This window comes from Pleurodeles waltl, chromosome 11 (assembly GCF_031143425.1).
Source record: "Pleurodeles waltl isolate 20211129_DDA chromosome 11, aPleWal1.hap1.20221129, whole genome shotgun sequence".
In the NCBI taxonomy this organism is placed as follows: Eukaryota; Metazoa; Chordata; class Amphibia; order Caudata; family Salamandridae; genus Pleurodeles; species Pleurodeles waltl.
Window position 1 is genome coordinate 374,258,454 of NC_090450.1, and position 27,290 is coordinate 374,285,743.

General features: G+C 48.9%; 1 protein-coding gene across 1 annotated transcript in view; it reads left to right on the plus strand.

Moving 5' to 3' along the window:
* Nucleotides 1-3,197: 3,197 nt before the first annotated feature.
* LOC138266622 (histone deacetylase complex subunit SAP130-like) overlaps nt 3,198-27,290 on the plus strand; it is a 741,943-nt gene continuing 717,850 nt past the window's right edge. The window contains exon 1 of the mRNA XM_069215447.1: nt 3,198-3,297. Within this exon, the coding sequence (XP_069071548.1) occupies nt 3,220-3,297 (78 nt within the window). The 5' untranslated portion in view covers nt 3,198-3,219. The remainder of the gene's footprint in view (nt 3,298-27,290) is intronic.

Below are 27,290 nucleotides of genomic sequence, written 5' to 3' on the forward strand. Positions count from 1 at the left end.
CCCCAGGCGATTCCGACCTCAAGTTCACCATGGGTTGACCCCTCCTGGCCAACACGACAATGTTTGAAGCCTAAATCCGGAGGACCCCTCTGACTGTGACCGGATCCGACAAGATTCCCAGTGCCCAAAGGTACCCCTGCTGCCGCATCCACCTGGCCTTGGGGAATGTGACTGATGGTCCTTCAACGTACAGTGGACACCTCTCCTACTTGTCCAGCCTTTGGATTTCCACAACCGTCACCCTGGACCCAGCCTGCAACTTCTTGATGACCCCCGGGGTTGCCCCATTGGAAAGCATTGGGCGCCAATGCTGTTTGCACCCGGCTGCCCCTGTGCCACTGAGGGTGTGGGTTTGGTGCTAACCTGTGGTCACCCCTGATACTCATCTAAACCCCACACGTCTGTGCCCTGAAACCACGCGTAATTACTTTCAACCTATTTCTTTCTGAGTGCCCCCAGTCCTCATAGGACTCCATTGAAAATCAGAAACCAAATTTGACCTCTGCACCTGGCCGGGCCTGTGTTGCTGGTGGTGCACATTTGGGGTCAACTTGAACTTCGACCTGTGGATATTCTAACCCCTGAAGACTGGGACCATAAGTTAAGTACCTACCTGTAAACTGTGCTAACACTTTTCTTCCACTAGGACTGCATTGGTTCCTATGAGAAATTGCACTGTCTACTTTTGAAATTGAAAAGTGTGACTTGTAAACTGTTTAATCTGCAAAACCCAAATAAAGTGCATTTGATATATAAGCTTGATACAAACTTATAACTGTACTTACCTGCAACAAAGATCCTTTTCGTTCTAAAAGTAAAGCATCTAAATATATTTTTGCTATTTACAAACATTGGCCTGGAGTTAGTCCTTGAGTGTGTGCCTCATTTGTAACTGTGTGTGCAACAAATGCTTTGCACCACCCCCGATAAACCTAACTGCTCAACCACGCTACCACAAAAGAGAGCATTGGTATTATCTACTTGAGCCTCTGTTAAGCCTTTGGGGATACACTGGACTCTCTGCACACCATACCTCATTTTGGCATAGTATATACAGAGCCAGCTTCCCACAGAAAACTCTCAGATGGACCTTTTTGCCACAGCAGAAAATGCAAAATACCCAAGCTTCACCTGGAGGTACCCACACCCTCTATTAAAGGGCAACGCTTTAAGGATCAACTGGTCAGGAATGTTTGCTCACGATTTTCCAACTCTCCCTCTCATTCCATTTCTGCTTTGAAAGATCAGGCAGACCTCTCACCATGATCTTTGTAGCTCCCACTTGGGCGCGTCAACCATGGTTCACCAAGCTACTGGACCTCTCAGTAGTTCCCTGCAAGAAGCTCCCCAACAGGCCGGACCTTCTCACTCAAAATATCAAGGGCAGATCAGACATTCAGACCGCAAGTCACTCAACCTTGCGATATGGCTCCCGAGGTCATAGAGCTTCATTACTTGGCCTTGCCTTCCGAATTTAGGGACATCCTCAAGGAACCTTGTAGACCCACAACTAGAGCATGGTATGTTGCAAAATGGAAAGGTTGTATATGCTTCTGCGAAACCAAACATATTAATCCTGTTAAAGTTACTGATTATTACTTGCTCCACTTACAGAAAGCAAATTTAGCTAACACTTGCATTTGCTTACATCTTGCAGCAATAGATGCATATCTGCAGAATAGACAACATGCTTCCTTGTTTAGCATTCCAGCCATTAAAGCTTTCAAGAAAGGCCTTAAAAGGGTTATTCCACCAAGAGTGCCTCCAGCACCATTCCAGAACCTCAATATTGTGCATACCAGGTTCGTGGACCCTCCTCTTGAGCTATTTCATTCATGCCCTTTCCAGTATCTTTCTTGGAAAGTGGCATTCTTAGCTGCTGTCACATCACTTAGATGTGTTATTGTGCTCCAGGCCCTAACCTTGGAAGAACCTTTCTTCCAGATCGCTAGAGAAGGTGGTCCTTCACAGAAATCGGAAGTTCCTTCCAAAAGTGATTTCCTATTTCCATATCAACCAGTCCATTGAACTACCAGTTTTCTTTCCGTGGCCTGACTCATTTGCAGAAAGAGCCCTCCACATTTGAGATGTTAAACATGCCTTGATGTTTTACATTGACAGAACTAAAGACTTTAGGAAAACCAAACAGTTCTTTGTAGCTTTTACTTTTACTTACAAAGGCTATCCAATATCCAAAAACAGCATACCTAGATGGCTAATGAAAGTTATACAAACTTGTTGATACCAAGGGAAAAAGACAATCTTGTCACTTCCAGAGCGCATTCTAGTAGTAAGAAGGGAGCCACTATGGCCTCCCTTGGAAATATACCTATAGCTGATATCTGAAAGGCAGCAACATGGTCTACACCGCATACATTTACAAAACACTTTTGTGTGGATGTACTTGCACGCCAGCAAGCCAGTGTAGGCCAAGCAGTACAAAGGACACTTTTCCAGTCAACTGCAACTCCCACAGGCTAGCCACTCCTTTGCGGTCTATGCAGAGCATGTGTACCTACAGCCACACATGCCATTAAACAGAAAATGTTACTTACCCAGTAAGCATCTGTTTGTGGCATGTAGTGCTGTAGATTCACATGTGCCCTCCCCCTCACTGGACGCCTGTGGCTGTTCCAGCTACTTTATATTTGTATATACTTTTACATATATATTTACATTTGCATGGACATTTTTCTCTTTACTTACTCTACACTCCTTTTCTCAACCACCTGCGGGAAAACAGTCTAACAAAGGAGTCAATGCCCATACACAGTAACACCGAGAAGGAGACACTCGATCTTGTAACTCGTAAAAATGTTTCTTTGAAGTAAAACAACTTGCAACACTGCAAACCCAACACTAGGTGGCAGGAGTATGCAGAGCATGTGAATCTGCATCACTACATGCAGAGAACAAATGCTTACTGGGTAAGCAATATTTTCCTTATCTAACTTCTGCGTGTATGCAGAGATAATACATAATTTGTTCTTGCCTCCCTTGTGTCACCTGAAGCGCTATTGAGAACATATCAGCTCTGTTGAGAGTGCCAAACTCAGAAATATGGAGATCACTTTATTTGTGTTTGATCACAATTAGAAGTTTGTCTAAAGATGCGTACTCCACCCAAAGTTGCCTATTGGTTCTGTGGTCAGTGTTTATAGTAAAAACAATGGTTTGACTTGTCTTTCTGCAGAAGAGAAGAAAGCAACACTGCAGGAGATGGCCAGTCAGAAGGGGATTTCTTGCAGAGTCCAGGGCTGGAAGACTCACCTTTGTGCAGCTCAGTTACTGCAGCTAGTAAGTGGAGAGACAGTCAAAAGGATTGCATTCCTACTGATGATGCACAGCCTTCACCTTAGCCTGAACTAGATTACCTAAGTAAACACTGTTAGTTTGTTTTCAAAACATTATGTCCACACCTAATGCTTCGAAGGATTGAATGGGAGCCACTGAAAGCGGTTGTACGGGGGACATGTATGGGGACCATATGTGGGGTCCATAGACACCTGGAGTGAGAACTTAAGGAGTTAGAGGGGCGACTGGCAGATGTACAACGGCGTGAATCACTAACAGTGGAGGTGCACAGGGAACACCTTCAGCTAAATAGAGAAGTGGGCAAAAGTTGGGAGACACTTAACAAATTAATGCTTAAGACTTACCTTCAGAGGCTACACAGTAAGGGAGACAAGTGGGGTAGACTATTAGCATGGATACTTAGGCGGGAAGTCGAGTCTCCCCCATATTGCATCTTAGGGACACAGCAGGAGCAGACAGGATATCTTGACTGTATTGGTGGATCTTTTGCGCGCAGTCTCCCGGGCTAGCCCTTTAGGTTCCAATGAGGTTCTACAGAGCTTTCTACAGTGGCTGGGGCTTCCTCAATGGAAATTCGAAAGCATACGGGAACTGGAAGAAAATATAATGCTAGAGGAGGTGGGAGCTGCTATAAAAGCTTTGAATAAATCTAAGGCCCCAGGTGGAGATGGATATCCCATTGAATATTATCAACACTCTGTTACTCTCTGGGAGAAACTGTTAGAGGTTCTCCTTGAGGCATGAGAATGTCATTTTGCCAGAATCAATGCAACAGGGTATTATTTCCCTTCTGCTTAAACCCAGAGGCAACCCAACGAATCCCTCCTCCTGTAAGAAACTTACAATTCTTAACACTGATGTTAAAATTCTTTGCAAGATTCTGGCCACTAGGCTGTGCTGCGTTATCCGTGGTTTGGTCCATGAGGATTAATGTGTCCTTATGCAGATGTGAAGCACAACTTTCATTTTGTGACTTTTGACGCATGTCCTACATGAGACAAGGGACATGGCGCAGGAGAGGGCTCTGTTGCTCTGCAGGGAGATGGGTGGTTGGGGAATTCAGGTATAGGACTCCACCCATGTGATTTCGCTGTATGCTGATGATGTATTAGTATATCTTAACCGACTCCCATATTATTACAACTATTGGCGGAGTATGGGTGTGTTTCCGGACTTAAGATAAATGTGTACAAATCACTCTTATTTCCACTAGGTGCACTTCATGGTAGATCCCTGGATGGGTTCCTGGAGGAAGACCTCAGTGGGAGCTTGAGGGCTTTCGATATTTAGGCAACTGGGTCAGCCACACTGAAGTGGCTCATACGCGCCTTAATTTGGAGAGGGTGATGTCCAGTCTGGAATGCTCTGTCCTGTTTTGGAATAAATTGCCACTGTTGGTAATGGGTAGAGCTGCAGTCTCCAATATGTTGTTCCTTCCACACTGTCTTTACCTGGTTCAGAACTCCTTGTTTCCACTGACCCATCAGCTGTTTACTCACCTGGATAGTTTGTTGATCTCCTTGGTCTGGGCCAGGTGTTGCATTTGAGTGGCTCTGTCTACACTCTAGTGGGATCTGGAGGATGGGGGGGATTGGCTGTCCCAGAAATTAGTTTATATTATTATGCAGCACATCTACAACATGCAGCGAAGTGGCTAGCTGAGACATGGGAGAAACCACTTTTCGGAGGGATGCTCGGTGCTGACACTAGCCTGATTAATGATGAAGGGCAGTCGTTCGGATCAGCTGGTCCCGTATTTGGTTCATGTTACCGCAACAGTATAGGAACAAGTGGTCAGGAGAGTACTAGGGAAGTGAGGTTGTGGGACCTAGCCCCCTTTCGAGCAGTTGAGGATCACTTGTCCATGGAGCAATGGAGTTTGGGGGGTTGCACAGTAGCGGGTGACCTGTACCCTGGGAGCTATCTCTCTCATTCCAGGAGGACCAGGAGACATTCGGGATGGGCCCAGGTTGTAGGGAAATGCCTCTCATGGCATGGTTACCCCCTACCTTTTTGCCTTTTGTTGGTGCTAATTATGATTGAAAGTGTGCTGGGGCCCTGCTAACCAGGCCCCAGCACCAGTTTTCTTTCCCTAAACTGTACATTTGTCTCCACAATTGACACAGCCCTGGCACACAGATAAGTCCCTTGTAAGTGGTACCCCTGGTGCCAAGGGCCATGTGGCCAGGGAAGGTCTCTAAGGGCTACAGTACGTATTATGCCACACTGGGGACCCCTCACTCAGCACATGCCCACTGCCTCACAGCTTGTGTGTGATGGTGGGGAGGAAATGACTAAGTCGACATGGCTCTCCCCTCAGAGTGCCATGCCCAGAACCCACTGCCTTTGGCATAGGTAAGTCACCCCTCTAGCAGGACTTACAGCTCTAAGGCAGGGTGCACTGTACCACAGGTGAGGGCATAGTTGCATGAACACTATGCCCCTACAGTGTCTAAGCCAAATCTTAGACATTATAAGTGCAGGGAAGCCATAAAGAGTATATGGTCTGGGAGTTTGTCAAACACAAACTCCACAGTTCCGTAATGGCTACACTGAATTCTGGGACGTTCGGTATCAAACTTCTCAGCACAATAATTCCACACTAATGCCGGTGTGGGATTTATTGAAAAATGCACACAGAGGGCATCTTAGAGATGACCCCTGTATACAAGTCCAAATACTAGTGCTAGGCTAACCAGTTTCTGGCCACATGGGGTGAGTGCCTTTGTCACTCTGGGGCAGGAACAAAGCCTGCACTGGGTAGAGGTGCTTCACACCTCCCCCTACAGGAACTGTGAGGCTCACCGCCAGGTGTTAAAGGCTCATGCCTGGTGTTACAGCACCCCAGGGCAGTCCAGCTAGTGGAGAAGCCCGTCCCATCAGACACAGCCCCCACTTTTGGCGGCAAGACTGGAGGAGATAATGAGAAAAACAATGAGGAGTCACCCACCAGTCAGGACAGCACCTAAGGTGCCCTGAGCTGAGGTGACCCCTGCCTTAGGAAATCCTCCATCTTGTTTTGGAGGATTCCCCCCAATAGGATCAGGGATGTGCCCCCCTCCCCACAGTGAGGAGGCACAAAGAGGGTGTAGCCACCCTCCAGGACAGTAGCCATTGGCTACTGCCCCCCAGACCTAAACACACCCCTAAATTTAGTATTTAGGGACGACCCTGGACCCAGGAAATGAGATTCCACCTGAAGAAAGAAGCACTGCTGACCTGAAAGCCCCGCAGGGACGACTGAGATGACAACTGACTTGGCCCCAGCCCTACTGGCCTGTCTTCAGACTCACAGAACCTGCACACCAACGCATCCAGCGGGACCAGCAACCTCTGAGGACTCAGAGGACTGACCTGCACCTAAAGGACCAAGAAACTCCTGAGGACAGTGGCTCTGTCCAAATCTGCAACAAAGAAACCAACTTTAAAGAAGACTCCAGCCTCACTCCGGAAGCGTGAGTCTTCACACTCTGCACCCAATGCCCCTAGCTCGTGTCCAGAGGAACTAACACCGCCGAGAGGAAACCCAGGCGACTCCAACGATGTGGACACCCTGAGTCGACCTCCCTGCAGCCCCACAGCAACACCTGCAGAGAGGATCCAGAGGCTCCCCCTAACCGTGACGGCCCGGTAACAAAGGAACCAGATGCCTGGAAGAAGCACTGCACCCTACGCCCCCAGGACCAAGAGGAACCAACCACCAGTGCAGGAGTGACCAGCAGACGGCCCTCATCCTAGCCCAGTCAGTGGCTGGCCCGAGAAGCCCCCCTGTGCACTGCCTGCATTGCCAGAGTGACCCCCGGGTCCCTCCATTGACTTCAATACAAAATCCAATGCCTTGTTCACACACTGCACCCGGCTGCCCCTGTGCCCCTGAGGGTTGTTTTTTTGTGGGCCTGTTTGTGTCCCCCTCAATGCTCTACAAAACCCCCCTGGTCTGCTCCCCGAGGACGCAGGTACTTACCTGCTAGCAGACTGGAACTGGAGTACCCCTGTTCTCAATAGGCACCTATGTGTTTGGGCTCTACTTTGACCTCTGCACTTGACCGGCTCTGTGTTGCTGGTGCTGGGTGTTTGGGGTTGACTTGAATCCCCAATGGTGGGCTGCCTATGCCCAGGAGACTGAACTAGTAAGTGCTATACTTACCTGAAAAACTAACTATTACTTACCCCCCCAGGAACTATTGATTTGTGCAGTGTCCACTTTTAAAATAGCTTATTACCATTTTTGCCAAAACTGTGTACATTACTGTTCTAATTCAAAGTTCCATACTTATATGTGAAGTACCTTACAATTTATGTACTTGACTAAATTCTGAATCTTGTGGTTCTAAAATAAATTAAGAAAGTAATATTTGTCTATATAAAAACCTATTGGCCTGAAGTTAAGTCTTAGAGTGTGTGTTCTCATTTATTGCCTGTGTGTGTACAACAAATGCTTAACACTACCCTCTGATAAGCCTACTGCTCGACCACACTACCACAAAATAGGGCATTAGTATTATCTAATTTTGCCACTATCAACCTCTAAGGGAAACCCTTGGACTCTGTGCACATTATCTCTCCCTTTGAGATAGTATATACAGAGCCAACTTCCTACACAGGTCATTTACTGCATTATGCTAAACTGGAAAGAGTTGTGCGGGAGGTGTGGTGTGGCTTCCCAGCTGCCCCACAGGCATCTGTGGTACTGGAAGGACTGACACGCTGGGGAGAGGGGAGGCACTTGATTACCTTATTCTTTAAGGCACTTAGAGGGGGACAGGACTAAGAAACCTTGTGAAGCATGTCATGCCTGGGAACGGAAATTGGAGGACCCAATATCCGACACTGACAGGGTTAAGGCATTATCACTGGTATGTACTGTCTCATGCAATAATAGATTCCAGCTCTTACACTTTAATTTTAAGCACAGGAGGGCGTGGCTCCGGGAGTCAAGATGGCGGTTTCACTCTGAGTGCGCTCCGGACCCCTCCGTCATCTGCCTACAAAAGCCCCACTATCCCGTGTCCCAACTTTCATCTGAGACGATCTGGGCACCCGAGAGGTACGGCGAAGGAGTGGAGATGCCTGTGGCAGCTGGAAGGCCCGGAGGGTAGCGGGAGCATCGACCGCAGGTTCGGGCTGGCCTGTGACACCTGGTTGGGGCAGAGGCCCGAGGAGGCAGTTCCTGCGCAAGTGCCCCCGAATACAAGCCGCGGAGAGAGGAGGAAGCCTGGTGGACGTGGTGAGCTGGGGAGGGGGCCCCCGGTGAGAGAGACTGATGGAGCAGAGGCCCAGGCAGCGTGCTCCGCCCGATGCCTCAGGTGGGTGGAGGCGAGATGCAGGCATGTCGGCCTGAGGATATCGTCCCGGGCCGCGACGGTGGGATTGTCTACCAGGCCCGAAAGGCTGGGGGTTCTTTGGATCCATGGAGGAGCACAGGGCACGCCGTACGCACGGCCCAGGCAGCAGGAGGTCGGATGGAGCGAGAAGGGCCTGGAAGAGGCGGCGGACCCCGGGGGCAATCCAATTGAGGAAGCCTCGCATTGAGCAACTGTTGCGGCCTCCACCTGAAGCCCGAGGTGAGGAGGTGCACGGCTAAAGCCCGCGTGGGCCAGAGAGAAGAGCCAGTCCGCGGTGGACTTTAGATCTGGTGTCAGCGGCGGAGCAGTGCCTGCTGAGGCCTGAGGGTCAGGAGACCTCCAGGGCCCTGGAAGGGAGGGCCAAGGCCTGGGTCCCCTTCTGGTCAGGGGAACGCAGAGAAGCAGTCAAGGCCCGGGCGGGCTGTGAGATGGTCACAGGCTGTGGCAAAAACCTCACTGACTGGCGCCTTAAGTGAGGTGTGACTGGAGGTGCCCCTGGGACAACCAGCTCCTTCTGGAGCCCAGAACGAGACCCTGGATGGGGACGCACCAGGTAGCGATCCGAGCCGATGGGAAGATGTGTCGGACTGAGATGGAGTGTGTCCACGCCAGGAAGAGTTGGTACGCAGGGAGACTGCCTGGAGGAGGTGACAGAGCCAACCCGCCCTGTTGAAGTACCACAGGTGCACAGAAGAGACATAGGTGTGGCCGAAGGTGAGGCTGAGAATCGGGCCGCACACTATGTGGACAGGGTTGCCCGGTTAACAGACCTGAGTGACCAAGAGAGATACTGAGATATTTGGACGACCCCTAGCGAAATAATCTACGTGAGGGGTGAAGTGTTGGGAAGCCAGGCAGCTAATGCTGGCGCTTGGCCTACACCCCCGAGCAGTAGCTGGTCTTTAAGTAAATGAGAAGAGGGGTCGTTAGAGTGCTTCTGAAGCCCCTTCCAGCCCTACTATGGGGAAGGATAAGGGTGCTAAACAACCCCCTGCATCGCGACGGGGCATTGACCAATATGCCACCCACTCGAACCCCACAGGGGTGTAGTGCCTCGACGTCTGGAACTCTGGCGGTGAAGGGACTGGACACTATCCTCCAAGCGATTCAATCCTCGCAACAAGCAGTTGAGATAAAAATTGGCGAAGTGCATGAGGATGTTGGCCTGCTCCGACAGGCCCTCCGGATAGCAGTAGGCCGCATCAAGGAAGCAGAAGACCGTGGCCCCACAATTGACGATGAAATAACTGACCTTAAATCCAAGATGGCTCAGTTGCTGACACGCACAGGAGAACTCCATCATAGAGCCGAAGACGCAGAAAACCGTTCCCGGCGTAACACTTAGCAATTTGTAGTATTCCCAGAAGACGCTGAGGAGAACCGGGCGGCCGAGTTCTTGAAAGCGTGGGTCAGAAATTGGCTGCTGGCGTCAAAACTGTCCCCTTAGTTTGCGATCGAGCGAGCCCACAGATCACTGGCGCCCAAACCTCAGCAGGGTGGGCAAAGGAGACCAATCATTGCCACATTCTTGCATTTCAAAGATCGAGATACCATCCTTGGAGAAATGAGAAAGCAATCTGATGTCCTGTGGGAGAACCACAAAATCCTGATGTTTCCAGATTACATGAGGGAGGTACAGAACAAACGCTGCTCGTACAAAGCTGTTAAGCAGAAACTGAGAGCAATGCAACTGTCATATATGCTGCTATTCCCTGCACGCCTCAAGGTCCTTTTCAACGGCAAGTCTTTCTTTTTTGATACACCAGAAACTGCATGGGATTGGCTAACTGAAGATCACCAGGTTGCCAGACGGCAGACCCCCATCCCCCGAGACGGGATGACTCCTTGGGTCTGAAGCATAGGCGGGGACGCACAAGGTCTCGCCGCAGTAAACAAAGTACAGAGCCAATACTATCTGAGACTGGCCCTAAGGGATCCCTGACTCAATCAAACCAATTGAAAAAGCCCGCTTGGAGCAGGAGCAGGGCTTGGTGACACCAGTGGATGATCGCCTTGGCCAAACTCCCTCTCTAACCTGAAACACAGCACTCCTGAGAAGCTACGAGGAGCTTAGGGGGAGAATTCAGGAACACTATCAAAAGCAGGAAAGGGGCATTCTTGCAGAACTCAGACTATATGGAGGAGTCCCCCACTCCACACCTAATACAGATACTTTGGTTTGGGGGTCTCTGTTATCTTCTTGGGCGACCGATGCTTCAGGGATGGAAGTATGGGGGTGGGAGGCCATTGGGGGGGTTTGAGGGAACTGGTTTTAAAGTTTTGTTTTTGCTGTGTTTTAGCTATGTTAACATTTTTCTTCCAGGTGGTCACATCACACCCCTAGATCTACATCACGAGCATGACCCTCCTGGAGGCACTTCCAGTCCACTATTTCGGGCACAGTAATGGCTCCGTGCACTCAGTGGGTATACTGTGGCCGCCTGCAAAGCCACCTTCCGACAGCATGCCAGACATCTCCTCTGGGTGCGGGAACGGGTGAAGCACCAGCAGGTGGCAGGCCTTGAGGCCCAGACACTGCGTCTTGAAATGCAACTCTCCTCTAGTAATCATGCGGCCACCACCAGGCACCTGCGATTGATTCAAGAGGAAATCCGTCATCTCACACTTGAATCCGCCAAGCACATGTGGCGTGCCTCAGTGGCGCGAGTATATGGATAGGGTGATAAGAATGGTAAGCTACTGCACTGGCAGGCATCCCGGCCCTTGCTTGGTAGAATTGTCCCTGAAATAATTGACCACTCCGGTGTCCTTTGCAAGACGCCCCACACTATCGCTCAGGGCTTTGCCGAGTATTATGTCAGACTATATGCAGAACAACCGTAGCTCCCATCGGAGCAGGAGGCTCCCCTGTTGTGCGATATATTCCTTCCTAGCATCTCAGTTGCAGGGAGAGAGAAATTAGATGAGCCTATAGTGTTGGAGGATATTGGGGAGGCGGTGACGGCCCTGGTCTCTTGGCCCCCCCACTTGTTGAACCTGTATGCTGAAGCCGAGCGGACCGGGAGCTTCCCCTTGGACCTCGATCAGGCCACCATTGTAGTTATCCCGAAGTCCCAGCCCCCCTCGACTTTCTGTGCGGCCTACCGCCCCATCTTGCTCCTTAACACTGAAATAGAAAATCTTTCCACAATACTGGTAGTAGGTTGAAAAAGGCACTACCCTCCCTAATCCACCCGGACCAATGTGGATTCATGCTGGTTAGAAATACCCGGCACTGCCTTAGGCAGCTTCATGCAGCATTGGCCCATCGCCATTCTTTACCCCCACCTTTAGCGCTACTCCTCATAGACTTTGAGAAAGCGTTTGATACAGTGGACTGGCCATATCTCTCCCAAGTGATCATCAAGGCGGGTATTGGCCCTAGGTTTGGAGGGCTAGTGCGACTTCTCTACTCTAACCCGACAGCTCAAGTGCAGGTCAATGGGGTGATCTCGGCCCCCTTCCATATTCGTCGTGGAACCCGTCAGGGATGCCCACTGTCTCCACTTCTTTTTACCCTAGTGATTGAGCCACTAGCGAAGATCATAAGGGAAGACCTGATCATCAAGCAGTGGGCTTGGCCCTCAGGATGGGAAGACTGCATCCCTTTGTATGCAGATGATGCACTCCTTTATCTATCCTTCCCAGCCAGTAGTGGGCCCAGGTGTTTGCAGTTGTTGGAACTTTTTCCTGAGGCCTTGGGCCTGACAATTAACCCAGGCAAGTCGGTACTGGTTTCCTGCATCCCACTAGAGACTGCTACGATTGGCAGGATAGCATCCCCATCCGACGCAACAACTTCTGATACCTGGGGACCACTGTGGCCCTCTTGCCCGAGCTGGCATGGGCGCTTAACATCACGCCACTTGCACAGAAAAATCAGGGAAGATCTGAAAAGGTGTCAGACTCTACCCCTTAATGTCCTATGAAGAATTGCGCTGTATAAAATGATTATCCAACCCTTCTTTCTTTATCTTCTCCAGAACTACCCCTACCAGCTGCCCAAGGGATGGTTTCGTGAAATGGATGCAATAGTGCAACACATTTTTATGGCATACCTCTCGCCCACGATTCGCACTTCACACTTGCCAAAGAGACGTGCAGGAGGGGGGACTTGGAATGTCCAATTTATATCTATATTATCTGGCTATGCAGCTCCTGGTGATTGACTCTGACACAGCAAAGGCTATGGGGCATTACACACCATAACGGTGTAATTGTTGTTGCCCACAATTCAGGGGAGGCTTCAAACCATCCTCTACTGGGCCTTCCACCTCTCAAAGCAAACAAAGCACCCATTTCTGTACTAGAGTTTCATTCAGAGGTTCATACAGAGGTGCAAACAACAAAGACAAAGGAAAGGCATCTACCTGTAGAGGATCTGCCTCCACTGCACGCCAGTGACTACCTACACCCTCCACCGGCTCACACCTCTCCAGTTAGGGGAAGACTAAACAATTTCTACCCACAATGGTCCAATATTACCACAGATCAGTGGGTTCTCTCAATTATCCAATATGATTACTGTCTGAAGCTAATTTCCACTCCACCAGACATACCCCCTCTTACTAACAAACTCTCACAAGACCATCTTTCTCTTCTGAAAAAGAGGTACAACCCCTTCTTCTCAAAGAGAACCAGTTCCCTTCTCACAGCAAGGGTTAGGAGTATACCCCCTATACTTTCTCATACCAAAGACGGATGGGTCACTGTTGCAAGTTGCCTCTGTATATAGTATTTCAAAGTAAGAAATAGTGTGCACAGAGTCCAAGGGTTCCCCTTAGAAGTAAGATAGTGGCAAAATTAGATAATTTGAATGCTCTATTTTGTGGTAGTGTGGTCGAGCAGTAGGCTTATCAGAGGGTAGTGTTAAGCATTTGTTGTACACACACAGGCAATAAATGAGGAACACACACTCAAAGACTTACTCTAGGCCAATAGGTTTTGATATAGAAAAATATATTTTCTTAATTTATTTTAAGAACCACAGGATGAAGATTTGCAGTAAACACTTTAAATGCAAGGTAATTCACTTAGATACTTTAGGAACTTTGAATAAAAGCATTATCATATACAGCCTTTGTAAAAATGGCAATAAGCTATTTTCAAAGTGGGCACAGTGCAAAAATCAACAGTTCCTGGGGGAGGTAAGTAAAGGTTAGTTTAGGAGGTAAGTAAAACACTTACCAGTCTCAGTTCTGGGGCATAGGCAGCCCACCAGTGGGGGTTCAAGGCAACCCCAAAGTTACCACACCAGCAGCTCAGGGCCGGTCAGGTGCAGAGGTCAAAGAGGTGCCCAAAACACATAGGTGCCTATGGAGAACAGGGGTGCTCCAGTTCCAGTCTGCCAGCAGGTAAGTACCTGCGTCCTTGGGGGACAGACCAGGGTGGCTTTGTAGAGCACTGGGGGGGGGACACAAGTAGACACACAAAACACACCCACAGTGGCGGCCGGGTGCAGTGTGCAAAGCAGGTGTCCGGTTTCAGGTAGAAAACAATGGAGGGACCCGGGGGTCACTCTAGCGGTGCAGGCAGGCACAGGGGGAGCTTCTCGGGACAGCCCCACCTGGGCTTGGCAGAGGGTCATCTGGGGCTCACTCCTGCATTGAAGTTTGGTTCCTTCAGGTCCTGGGGCTTCGGGTGCAGTGTTGGTTCCAGGCGTCGGGTTCCTTGTTACAGGCAGTCGCGGTCAGGGCGAGCCCCTGTATTCTCTCTGCAGGTGTCGCTGTGGGGGCTCAGGGGGGTCGTCTCTGGTTATTCACTGGCTCGTAGTCGCCGGGGAGTCATCCCTGAGGTGTTGGTTCTCTGAATCTCAAGCCGGTGGTGTCGGGTGCAGAGTGAGAAGTCTCACACTTCCGGCGGTAAACGTGCAGTCTTTGGAAGTTGCTTCTTTGTTGCAAAGAAGTAGCTGGTTTTGAGCAGGGCCGCTGCTCACAGGAGTTTCTCGGTCCTTCAGTCCAGGGCAGTCCCCTGAGGCTTCAGAGGTCGCTGGTTCCTGTCGGATGCACCACTGGTTGCAGGTTTTTTAAGTTGGAGACAGGCTGGTAGGGCTGGGGCCAAAGCAGTTGTCGTCTTCCTCCTCCTCTGCAGGATTGTTGGTCAGCAGTCCTTCTTGTTTCTTCAGGTTGCAGGAATCTGATTTCCTGGGATCTGGGGTGCCCCTAAATACTGAATTTAGGGGGGTGTTTAGGTCTGGGAGGGCAGTAGCCAATGGCTACTGTCCTTGACGATAGCTACACCCTCTTTGTGCCTCCTCCCTGTCGGGAGGGGGACACATCCCTAATCCTATTGGGGGAATCCTCCAAACTCAAGATGGAGGATTTCTAAAGACAGGGGTCACCTCAGCTCAGGGCACCTTAGGGGCTGTCCTGACTAGTATGTGACGCCTCCTTGTTTTTCTCATTATTTCCCCTGGACTTGCCGCCAAAAGTGGGGGCTGTGTCCAAGGTGCGGGTATCTGCACTAGCTGGAGTGCCCTGGGGCATTGTAACACGAGGCTTGAGCCTTTGAGGCTCACTGCTAGGTGTTACAGTTCCTGCGGGGGGAGGTTTTAAGCCTCTCCATCCAGTGCAGGCTTTGTTTCTGGCCTCAGAGAGCACAAAGGGTCTCACCCCAGGGGGTCAGAAAATCATCTTGCAGCAGCAGGCTGGCACAGACCAGTCAGTCCTGCACTGAAGGATTGGGTAAAATAAAGGGGGCATCTGTGTGTGCATTTTTTAATAAATCCAACACTGGCATCAGTGTGGGTTTATTATTCTGAGAAATTTGATACCAAACTTCCCAGTATTCAGTGTAGCCATTATGGAGCTATGGAGTTCGTTTTTGACAAACTCCCAGACCATATACCTAATATGGCCACACTGTACTTACAATGTCTAAGAATAGACTTAGACACTGTAGGGGCATATTGCTCATGCAGCTATGCCCTCACCTGTGGTATAGTGCACCCTGCCTTAGGGCTGTAAGGTCTGCTAGAAGGGTGGCTTACCTATGCCACAGGCAGTATTTTGTGTGCATGGCATCCTAAGGGGGATGCCATGTCGACTTTGCCTTTTTCTCCCCAACAACACATGCTGAAGCCCATAGAGACCTTCCCTGGTCACAGGGCCCTTGGTACTACTGGTACCTTTTACAAGGGACTTATCTGTGTGCCAGAGGTGGGCCAATTGTGGAAACAATGGTACATTTTTTTTTTTTTAATAAAGAGCTTTTATTGATTTTAGGAAAGATAAACAAGAAAAGAAAACACAAATGCAAATAGTTTGGCACCATTAAACCAGAGTACATTGTTCGTCCCACTGGCCCCCGCGGGCCCCACAAACACTAAATGCGTGTATTCATCCAGTTCTGAGTCAGCAGTTCACAATGTTACAATGAGTAGAGGTAATGTATACGTGTATCCTAGACACTGCTCCCTCATCCTGAAAGCGTCAAGTCCAAGGCTGGTGTATTTCCCATTGATGGGCACAGACAGGCTAGGTGTCTAACGTGTTTTCCCATTTCCCTCACACTCTATTGTACTTGTCAGGGCATCCCCTTGCTTCATATATGGGTTTTTTGCATTGCACGCACCAGTCCACCCCTCGCCTCCATTTGGCCAGAGCCGGTGCTGTTTCCGCTTTCCAGTCCGCCATGATGTCTCTCTTTGCCACCAGGCAAGCCACTCCCAAGAAGGTTCGATTCGCCCTAGTCAGTCCCGTTTCTTCCATAGCCCCCAGCAAAAGCCGTGTAGAAGACATCTCCACCTCAGATTGTAGGACCTCTGAAACCTCACCTATGATTGCCTTCCAATACGTCTCTATGACTGGGCAGGCCCAGACCATATGAAAAAAGTCAGCCTCTGGATTGGAACATCGGAGGCAGTTAGCTGTAGACCGGAGGCCTGCTTTAAAGAGTCTTTTGGGGGTGAGTTATGCTGCGTGCAGGTAGACGGTTTGTAGCATTTGAAATCGGGAGGAGATGGCCATTGATCGGGGGGCCATCAACGATTCCCTCCAATCTGCCTCATCTACTGGGCCCACCCAGCCCTCCCACATTAAACGGAGTCCCTCGAGAGGTGGAGAGGTGTTAGTGAATATTGAGCGGTATAACTGGGAGATTCCCCCTTTACCCTAGCTTCCCATCAGGACCTTCGCCTCCAGTGGGCTGTGCTCTGGAATGTTGACCCCTGGTCACACATGTACTAGCAGGGCATGTCTAAGTTGTACATATTTGTGGAATTGGGTATTGTTTAGTGAGTAGATTCCTTGGAGCTCCTCAAATGATCGCATGTGTGACCCTCCCCAGACGTCCCCCAGGGTGGATATTCCAATATTGTCCCATTTCTGGAATCCTTCCAATGCGGAGACTTCCGCCAACCACTTTCCCTGCCAGAGAGGAGTCTGCTGGGTGAGACGCTCCACCAGCCCGACACCTTCTGAGCCGCTCGCCACCCTGTGAGAGTCATCTTAGTCACTTCCGGAGTGTCCCGTGGGATCGGGCCCCCGTACGGCGCGTTAAAAATCCCATTGCAGCCTGTTGTTTGGAGTTCCAGTATCTACGCTGGGTCCGACCAGCCCCCCCCCCAGCCAGTCGTTAACTACCAGCAAGTGTGTTGCCAGGTAATAGAAGTAAATATTAGACATTCCCAGCCCCCCGTCGTAGATATCTCTCTGACAGGTAGTGAGGGATAGATTGGGGCGGGAGCCATGCCACAAAAATTGGCGCACTGCTGACTCCACTTCTTTGAACCACTTTCTGGGGACCGGGTATGGGAAGTTCTGTAGCTGGTATAGGAACCTGGGAAGTATCATCATTTTATAAAGTGCTATCCTGCCCAGTAGATTGAGGGGCAGGCTCCGCCACCGCTGGAGAGCTCTAACTTTCCTATTGAGCGGAGTGATATTTAATTCCCATGTCAATTCAGGTAATAAGGCTATGTGTACACCCAGGTATTTAAAGCTATTGCGGCGGATCGGGATATTTTGTTGCCAGTTGACACAATCTCTAGAGGGGTGTAAGGGGACCAACAGGGATTTGCCCGGGTTTAAGGTCAGACCTGAGGCCTGTGAAAAAAGGTCTAGTAGTTGTAGGATTCGTGGGCCGCTCGGGCAGGATTAGAGAGGTAAATGAGGACGTCGTCTGCGTACAGTGCTACCCGGTCCTCTGGGCCTACAGGCCATGACCAACCCTCCAACAGGGGGTCCTCCCTTATCAACCTCGCCAGTGGTTCTATCGCAAGTGCAAATAGTAACGGGGACAGTGGGCATCCCTGCCGAGTTCCACGGCGGATGGGAAATGGTTCAGAGGCTACACCGTTTACCTGAATACGTGCGGTTGGGTTAGAATACAGTAACTTTACGAGACCACGGAATTTAGGCCCAATACCGTTGTTCCGTAGGACGTGTTCCAGGTAGGACCAGTCAACAGTGTTGAAGGCCTTCTCGAAGTCGAGTAAGAGAAGGAACAAAGGAGATCGGGTCAGGGTCCCGTGGTGTGCCAGGGCGACATGTAGTCGTCTGATGCAGTGTCTGGTGCTACGTGATGGCATAAAGCCACACTAGTCCGGATGTACCAGTGATGGGAGCGCAACCTTCAATCTGGTGGCGAGTACAGTCGATAGCACCCTAATCTCGGTGTTCAGGAGGGAGATAGGCCTATATGCCGAGCGGTTGTGAGACGGAGGTTGAGTTTTCGGGATCACCACTATTGTGGCTTGATCAATCCCGGAAGGGGAACAGCCATTCTTCTCGGCTTCGTCATACATATTGAGCAGGTGAGGGCTCAGAATATCCCCACACCTGTTATAAAGTTCCGACGGGAAGCCGTCTGGGCCGGGCGTTTTGCCCGTTGATAAGCTGGATATTGCTGCTGTCATTTCAGCGAGCGATATGACTTCATCTAAGTTCTCCCTGGTCGTTTGTGAGATTTTAGGGAGGACAATGTCGTCTAGGATTCCTTCTCAGCCAGGGGGCGGGGGCGTTCCGCATATAACTGCGCATAGTAAGAGGCGAAACTCTTAGCGATTTCACTAGGTGTCCTCGCAAGTGAACCCGTTTCGTCCGCAATTTCAGGGATAATTCTATCAGCTAGTGGACGTGAGGCCAGCCAGTGTAGGAGTTTACCGTTCTTGTCCCCCCAACCGTACACACGGGCCGTTGAAGCCCTCCAGGAATGTTTCGCAGATTCCAGTACTAACTACCTTATCTCTTCCCTGACCATGGTAAGGCGCCTCAGGACGGATGCTGAGGCGGCTGTGGTGTCCAGTCGTTCAAGGTATGATGTCTTGGCCTCAAGTTTCTCCACCCGCGAATCACGGGTGCGTTCCCGGATACGAACAAGGTGTTTGGCGTAGCCTCTGAGTGAGGCTTTACATGCAGCCCAGATCGTGCCCGGAGATTGTACGGACCCTAAGTTCTGGTCAAAGTATTGAGTGAGATGGTCCCCAATCTCGAGGGTGTATTCCTCTTCTTGTAGGTGCCATGCGTTCATGCGCCATGTCGGGCGCTGGGTCGGGTCGACACCTCCCAGTCGGATTCGTACTGGAGAATGGTCTGAGGCCCCTTGAGGTAGTATTTCCACGTTTGTGACCCTAGAGACGTCTAGTACTGGCATGAACACAAGGTCGATTCTGGCCTGGGATTGATGGGCAGCCATGTGTGCGTGTACTGTCGTGCCCTGGGGTGCCAGGTCCTCCATACCTCGCAAAGGCCTAAACCGGCGGCCCACCCGCTCAAGCCCGATGCCCTCCCGGACCGAGTGGTGGATATGGACCCAGAGACGTCAAGTCTGGGGTCCAGGACGGAGTTAAAATCGCCTCCTATTAGTGTGGTACCCTGGGGGAGGTCTGTCAGAACCTGGCGGAGCATAAGTAGAAAGGCGTCAAGCCCAGCCGGAGGGGCGTAAGCACTCACGACATTAAACGGTAGGCTGTGTAGCGTTCCAGTCACCACCACGAATCTACCCTGTGGGTCTGAGTGTGTGGCTGTGACCACCATGGGCAGTGTGCGGTGGAATAGGATGGCTACCCCTCTAGAGCCCCTTGAGAATCCTGCATGGTAAACCTTATCGTAGCCCCCACGCGCCAGCATAGGACAATTAGTGCCGAGGAGATGAGTCTTTTGTAACAAAACCATTGACGGGGCATACCTGCGCAGAGTGCTAAACACAGCGGATCTCTTGATTTTGTCCAATAGACCGTTTATTTTCCATGAAAGAACCTGTGTCAGTGAGGGAACCATGTGCATAGTGCTGAGGTCGAGAAATGCCGGGAACCCGTCCGGGGGCCCAGAGGCGAACGTTCTAAACGAGGAGGATCAATGTAGCTGGAGCAACAAAGGAAACTTATCAAAACAACTTTACTAAACCCTAATGAAACTTTTGTCCACCCCCAACCTCCCCCACCCCATACTTCTACCCAGGAAGCATTTTTCACCCAAGTACCCAACCGGGGTGTCACAGTCAAATGGACTGTCACTAAGTGGAGTGGTGGACCCCTCCTTTCCGTCAGATCAATTGCAATCAGCTAACATTAGCCAAACCTTGGATACTGCTAGAATTTACCACGTTGCGTTGTGTGTGTGTCCCTGCTCCGATTTGTACGGGTCAGTGCCAAGTGTGGTAAGTTCCGCCCTAATATGACAGAACCCAATAAGTGAGACTGCTTTAACCAAGTGTAGGGGACTGGCTCAAACGATCCGCCTCTAGCCCCCGCCCCGGGGTCTGGGCTCCTACGGAGTCCCCGCGGTCCCCACCCGCCCGGGATTCAAGGTTTGATTCATTGCCTTTGTCTTCCTTTGCCGGGGCGTCGGCGCTCCTCCGCCTTCTGCATCTGGACCTTCACAATGGTACATTTTTAGTGAAAGAACACTGGTGCTGGGGCCTAGTTAGCAGGGTCCTAGCACACTTCTCAGTCAAGTCAGCATCAATATCAGGCAAAAAGTGGGGGGTAACTCCAGCAGGGAGGAGCCATTTTCCTACAGTCACTCTCACCTATTCTAGATCTCAGACCACTCAACCTCTACATTCTATCAGAGCATTTCCATATGGTCACTCTCCAAGATGTAATTCCATTGTTGCAACAAGACGACTTCATGACCGCTTTAGATCTGAAAGACGCATACTTTCATATCCCCATTTGTCCAGCACACCGAAGTACCTAAGATTTGTAATTGCGGGGAAACACTATCAATTCAAGGTTTTACCATTCGGGGTAACAACTGCCCCCACGGTCTTCACAAAATGTCTAGCAGTAGTTGCAGCATACCTCAGATGGCTTGCCCTACTTGGCCTTTTGGCTCATCAAAGCCAGTACACCCAAACTATGTCAGCGTCACACTCAAATCACAATACATCTCTTCCGTACTCTGGGATGCACAATCAACTTTCGCAAATCTCATCGCCAACTTTTACAGATACAGCCGTACCTAGGGGACATTCTCAATGCTCAGTGATGGCTAGCATATCTAACTCCAGCCCAAATTCAAACTTTTCAAAACCACACTTACACAGTGAGAATAGTGATGCAGCTACTAGGGATGATGGCTTCCTGCATTGCCATTGTTCCCCATGCCAGATGCACATGCGTCCCTTACAGCAGTGTCTATCTCTTCAGTGGTCTCAATCACAGGGTCATCTCCAAGATCTAGTGTTGTTGGACCGCCAGACTCACCGCTTTCTGCAGTGGTGGAATTCCACCTAACTTTCCAAAGGGCAGCCCTTTCAGGACTCAGTGCCTGTTTTGCTTTCACTAATGACCGAGCTGACAAAAATCTCTGGCATGCACTTCTTAGTTCAAAGTAGACATTTATTAATACATCACCACGAGGTTCCTAAACAGAGATTAGTAGGTCGAAAGGACATGTTTAAAAGTAGTCACAGCAATGAAAGGAAAATATATCAAAAATGATTCTTAACTGCAATGTACACAGCAAATATATGTGATTATATTATAGCATAATTGCAAAGTAAAAATTCATCACCGTAGGGCCTGCCAAGCTCTTCTTTCTTTCTCATGCAAGAAAGAAGATGACCCCGTTCAACTGCGAGAAAGAGATATCCTCCCTCACGGGACAAGTGTCAGGCATTTGACGTCCAATCCTAACCAAGGTCTTCGAAATTCCCTCGCTACTGATCAGGGCCACCTTTTTATACCTTTAAAAAAACGAAAGGGCTTCCTGGAGAAAACCCCTCCTCTCAGATGGAAATATTCAAACATGCTGGCTACTGTAGGTCAGAGTTGGAAGAAAAACGTTGAAAACTGGCCAACATTTCAAGGCTCTCCTCCCATGGCCGAACTGTTACCTGCACTGTACTTTCTTATCATGTTGACTGACTGTTCGGTGAGCGAAAATACGAAAAAGAATAAGCTCAGTTTACCATGTAGAAAAACACAGCTCAACTGCAATGTCTCAACTGCAATGTCCAATGCCATGATAAAGTCAATAGGCAGCTAAACTGAATACAAAATGTAATCTGCAACGGGTGAACACCGAACAACTAATATGCAAAGTGGTGCAACACAAAGACAGTGGTCAAAAACATCTATTTTCATTACAGTGCCTCAAATTAGGGAGGAGAACGCGTTCTTCTCAACTGTCCCATCTTGCACAGACAATATGGAAATGGGCAGGTGACCACCACATTCACTTAGTGGCAGAATATCTCCCAGGAATGGACAACCTGTTTGCAGACCTCAGCAGGATGCAGCAACAAGTTCACGAACGGGAACTCCACCCACAAATCCTTCACCAGTACTTTCAAAGATGGGGAACATCACACATATATCTCTTTGCCACCACAGAAAATTCAAAATGCCAAAACTTTGCGTCCAGATCACCACACCCACAGTCCAAGGACAATGCTCTACGGATGAATTGTTCAGGGATATTTGCTTACGCTTTTCCACCTCTCCCATTCATTCCGTCTCTGGGTCACAAACCAAGACGAACTTCACTCACAATGATCCTTGTAGTTCCCACATGGGCACGTCAACCTGGGTTCACAACATTTCTGGATCTGTCCGTAGTTCTGCACGAGAAATTCCCCAACAGGCTGGACCTTGTTGCTCAAAGTCAAGGTCGGATCAGACATCCATATCCCTAGACGCTCAACCTTGCAATATGGCTCCTGAAGTCATAGAGTTCCGTTATTTAAAACTTCCACCAGAATGCATGGACATTCTTAAAGAGGCATGTAAACCTACAACAAGACAGTGTTGTGCTGCAAAAATGGAAATGTTTTGTATGCTACTGTCGACCTAAACACATTGACTCACTCAAAGCCTTAATCCAAGACACTGTTTGCTATTTGCTGCATTTGCAAAACGCAAACCTAGTATACTCATTCAATCTTCATTTAGCAGCTATAGCTGCTTACCTCCAAAACAGACAACACGTCTCTTTATTTAGAATTCCAGTTATCAAAGCCTTCATGGAAGGTCTTAAGAGTCATTCCCCCCAGGATTCCCCTAGCACCATCCTGGAACCCTAATGTTACTAGGCTCATGGTGTCCACCTTTTGAGCCTATGCACGGATGCCCTTTACAGTTCCTCTCATGAAAGGTAGCCTTGTTAATAGCTATCACTTCCCTAAGAAGTGTAAGTGGACTCCAGGCTGTAACTTTAGAAGAACCATTCTTCCAGTTACACAGAGACAGAGTACTTCTTCGAACAAACCCTAAATTCCTTCCAAAAGAAGCTTCACAACTCCACATCAACCAGTCAATTCAGTTACCAGTCTTTTCCCACAACCAGACTCCATTGCAGAGAGAGCTCTTCACCCACTAGATGTTAAAAGGGCACTCATGTATTATATTGAAAGGACCAAACAGTTTAGGAAATCGAAACAACTTTTTGTAGCATTTTCAACGCCTCATAAAGGTAACCCAGTTTCAAAAAATTGTATCGCCAGATGGATAGTCAAGTGTATTCAAACTTGTAATGCAAAAGCACCTTCCACTAGAAAGAAGGATGCTTTTTAGGTAACATCCCAATAGCAGATATATGTAAAGGTGCTACTTGGGCTACACCACATACATTTACTAAACACTATTGTGTAGATGTTTTAGCACGTCAACAAGCCAATGTTGGCCAAGCAGTGCTCAGAACACTTTTTGGAGGAACTCTACTCCTACCGGCTAGCCACAGCTTTCTTGGAGGGACTGCTTTACAGCCTATACAAAGCATGTGTATCTAAGCCACACATGCCATTAAACAGAATATTAATTACCCAGTAGACATCTGTTCGTAGCATGTAGTGCTGTAGATTCACGTGTGCCCTTCCTCCTCCTGGACACCTGTGGCCGTTGCAGTTGCATTCTTATATAAATATTGTATATATGTAAATACATTGCATGGACATCTTTTTCTTTACTCTCTATACACTCCTGCGGGAAAACAATCTAACAAAGGACTTGATACCCACGCGCAGTATCACCGAGTGGAGGAGACACTCGATCTCGTGACTCAAAAAGATTATTTGAACAAAAACAACTTGTAACACTCCGGACCCAACACTAGATGGTGACTTATGCAAAGCATGTGAACTGCAGCACTACATGCCACGAACAGATGTCTACTGGGTAAGTAAACATCTTCCTTCCTTTGAGGCCATCATAGCTCAAATTTCTACCACACTTGATGTGTGGAGGTAGTCTGAACTGAGCTCTTCTCACTTCCCTGCTTTGAGACAGCTGACTTAAAAAAAATTATGAGAATTAACCAGAAAGGGGCTTCTCCCTCATCCATGACCTCAGAGGCATCCTATATGCTTCAGCACATCTCATCAATGGACTGAAGAAATATGATAACATCACCCATCCTGATGGACCTCCCTTGGCTCCCCTTGCTGGACTGCACCATCTTCAAAACCAGGTGGATCATTTAAAAAGCCATCACTTCCAGCTCCCCTGTTTATCTTGCAGGCAAGCTCACTGTTGCTGTTGAATCTCGGCACACCTGCAGCCAGGGCACCATCAGCTTACAGACTATGGGAAAAAACAAGGATCTGGAACAACATCCACATATCCTTTAGGACTGCCCCAATGCTTCTCCAATTAGGAAAGAGTTGAATACTCACCTCTTTAAAGAACACTCTATTACAGTGCATTAACTATCCTTAACCCAGCTCCATCCCCTCTTACTCATTGGCTTTATGCTTGTCTTTGACTATGTATTGTGCTCTGCTACCTTTTGGCTAGGTTTGTGCTATTGAAATACTGTTGTAATCATTCAGAAGAGCCCTTTGAGAATCCTAAGTACCTGTAAAAAAACATGCCTTCATCCTAAGAATCTGCATGATAAGTTTATGCATTGCTCATTTCTGATGGATACCTCTAACTTGCGGATTCCTTGCCTTAAGACTAAATACTGGATCTAGAGAATATTCTCAGCAATGCCCCTGCACAATGGTAGGTGGCGCCTCGTGGCTCTGTGGTTAATTTATACCACCCCAGAAGTGACAGAGTGAAGCTGCATGTAAGCAGCACCCCATGGTCCTGGTCAGTTCCTTACGCTTCATGCCCTTCAAAGCGCATCCAGTTCTCTGCTCCCAGCTTTGTAAATTGTACCAGTGTACTAGGGTTGGGCCAGTCACAGCTCTGAGTTGTATGATAAATGCGACCTCATACACCTGAAGATGATTTGGTAGCAGAGATATAACTATGTCTTAAAAAAACAATGCCTAAACACTCCAAGTTGCTGGGCCATCATGAAGTCCCTTTCCCATTCAAAGTCTCCCAATAAGTCAAAGATGTCATTGCTACAAGAAGGCCATGAGGGACTCGACCTCATACTGCCTCTCAAAATAAAGTGATGAAGCATAAGGGTACCATTTCAAAAGATGGTTCTACTCAAATGACTTCTAACTCCAGTCTTGTCCCATGGTTGATCCCAGCATGCTTCAAAGTTTCCTGGATGTTGTAGAACCTATGCAATTTGGAGCCCTTAAGGAGGTCATGTTGCAGCTCTTTAGGATGATTCCAGTTCTTTCTGGTGCTCATACTGGTCCCATAGATCAGCTAAAGCTGGAGCTAGTGTCTCCAGTTGAACTGTGGCCGATGGGCCTTGATTCAGCACCTACTGACTTTGTGGGATGTTCCCAGGCATCTTCTGATGCTAGCTCATACTTCTGTTCTCATGTCCATTCTAGTCCCTTCCAAACCAACTCCACTGTTGCTGGCCCAGGAGCTGATTCAGATGCAGGTTTCTGACTGTGAATTGTCAGCAGGTTGCTTCCGGGCCATAACGTGCTATGAAATCACAAAAGTGCAAGCAATCAGTGTGCAGCCAGACTTTAACCTTGAGCCTCAGCACCATTGCTATTAGATTCCAGACACATTATTTGGTACGACTCTGATTTTGTTTAGGCTATGCAAAATGTTCTACATGATACTATCAATGACAACCTGCTTTCCCCTACCTATACAGATGATGGACTATAGTGGGCTTGATAAATCCCTAGGTACTCCCACACTCCACCTGGGTCTCCAATTGAAGAAAATGCAACTTTTCAGACGTTGTGCGAAATTCTGTAGGAGTATTAAATTTACAGTTGCCAGCTGTTGAAACTAAGGGTACCTTGTTAACTGAGATCTTTCAGCCAGGTCCAACTTCCTTTGAGCCACTTTTGCCGCTCTACAAAGCTCTTATACATCCTTATGGTCACTTTTTCCAAATTGTGTTCAGCACCTCAGGTTAGTCAACCTGTTCCCATGTGAAGTAGGCTGTGCATAGACAGTCAGTTTGAATACATTTTCCTACTTTCTGTGGGGAAAGGGTGCCATTGAGTGGGTGTTGGCTTGAGAGGGAAGAAAGGGGTGCTCACATTCATGTGGCTTCCTCGTCCTGAAGGATGGTAACCTCAGGCCTGTACTGGATTTCCTCCCTCTGAATGCCTTCCTGCAAAAAGACAGATTCAAGTTGCTCACTGTGTGTAATTCATCTGCTGTGGAGCCAGGAGACAAGTCTGTGTTCCTAGACTTGCAGCGTGTGTATTTTCTTACACCAGTCATGCAGTTCCACAGCTGTCATTTGAGGTTCATGGGCTGGTTGGAACATTTCCAGCCTTCCTCCCCCTCTGCCTTAACTAGCCCTTGAGAGTTAATTAAACGTGATGGCGGTGGTCGCTGCCCACCATAGAATGTCACTGATGGTTCATTGTGTTCTTGTAACTTGATGACTGGTTACTCAAAACTAGGTTGCCGCAGTCAGTCATGGTCCACCTCTGGATGATGGCAGAACTCATTATATCTTTGGGGTTCTTCATTAATGAGCTGAAATCCCATCTGTGCCCCACTTAAGGTATTCCTTTCATTGGGACTGTCCTGGACGTGGTGGTGTTCAAGGACTTTCCATTGCTGCAGCAGGTCTGTAGCATGTAGAATAGAATCCTGATTTATGGGGCTCAATCCTGGCTCTCTCTCAGGATGGTGCTGAGGTTTCCTGAACCCCTAGCCTCATGGATCCTCCTTTTGCCAAAAGCCAGATGGCATATCTGGACCCACCATTGAAACCTCAGGTTTTAGTGAGCTCTGCCTTATGACTGCCTCTCCAACTCAATCCAGATATAGATGTTGGTTCAGGATCTTCTGTGGAGGTTGACAAACACTAACCTGACCTGCAGCAAGCCAGTCTCCCTTCCCCAAAGAGATTT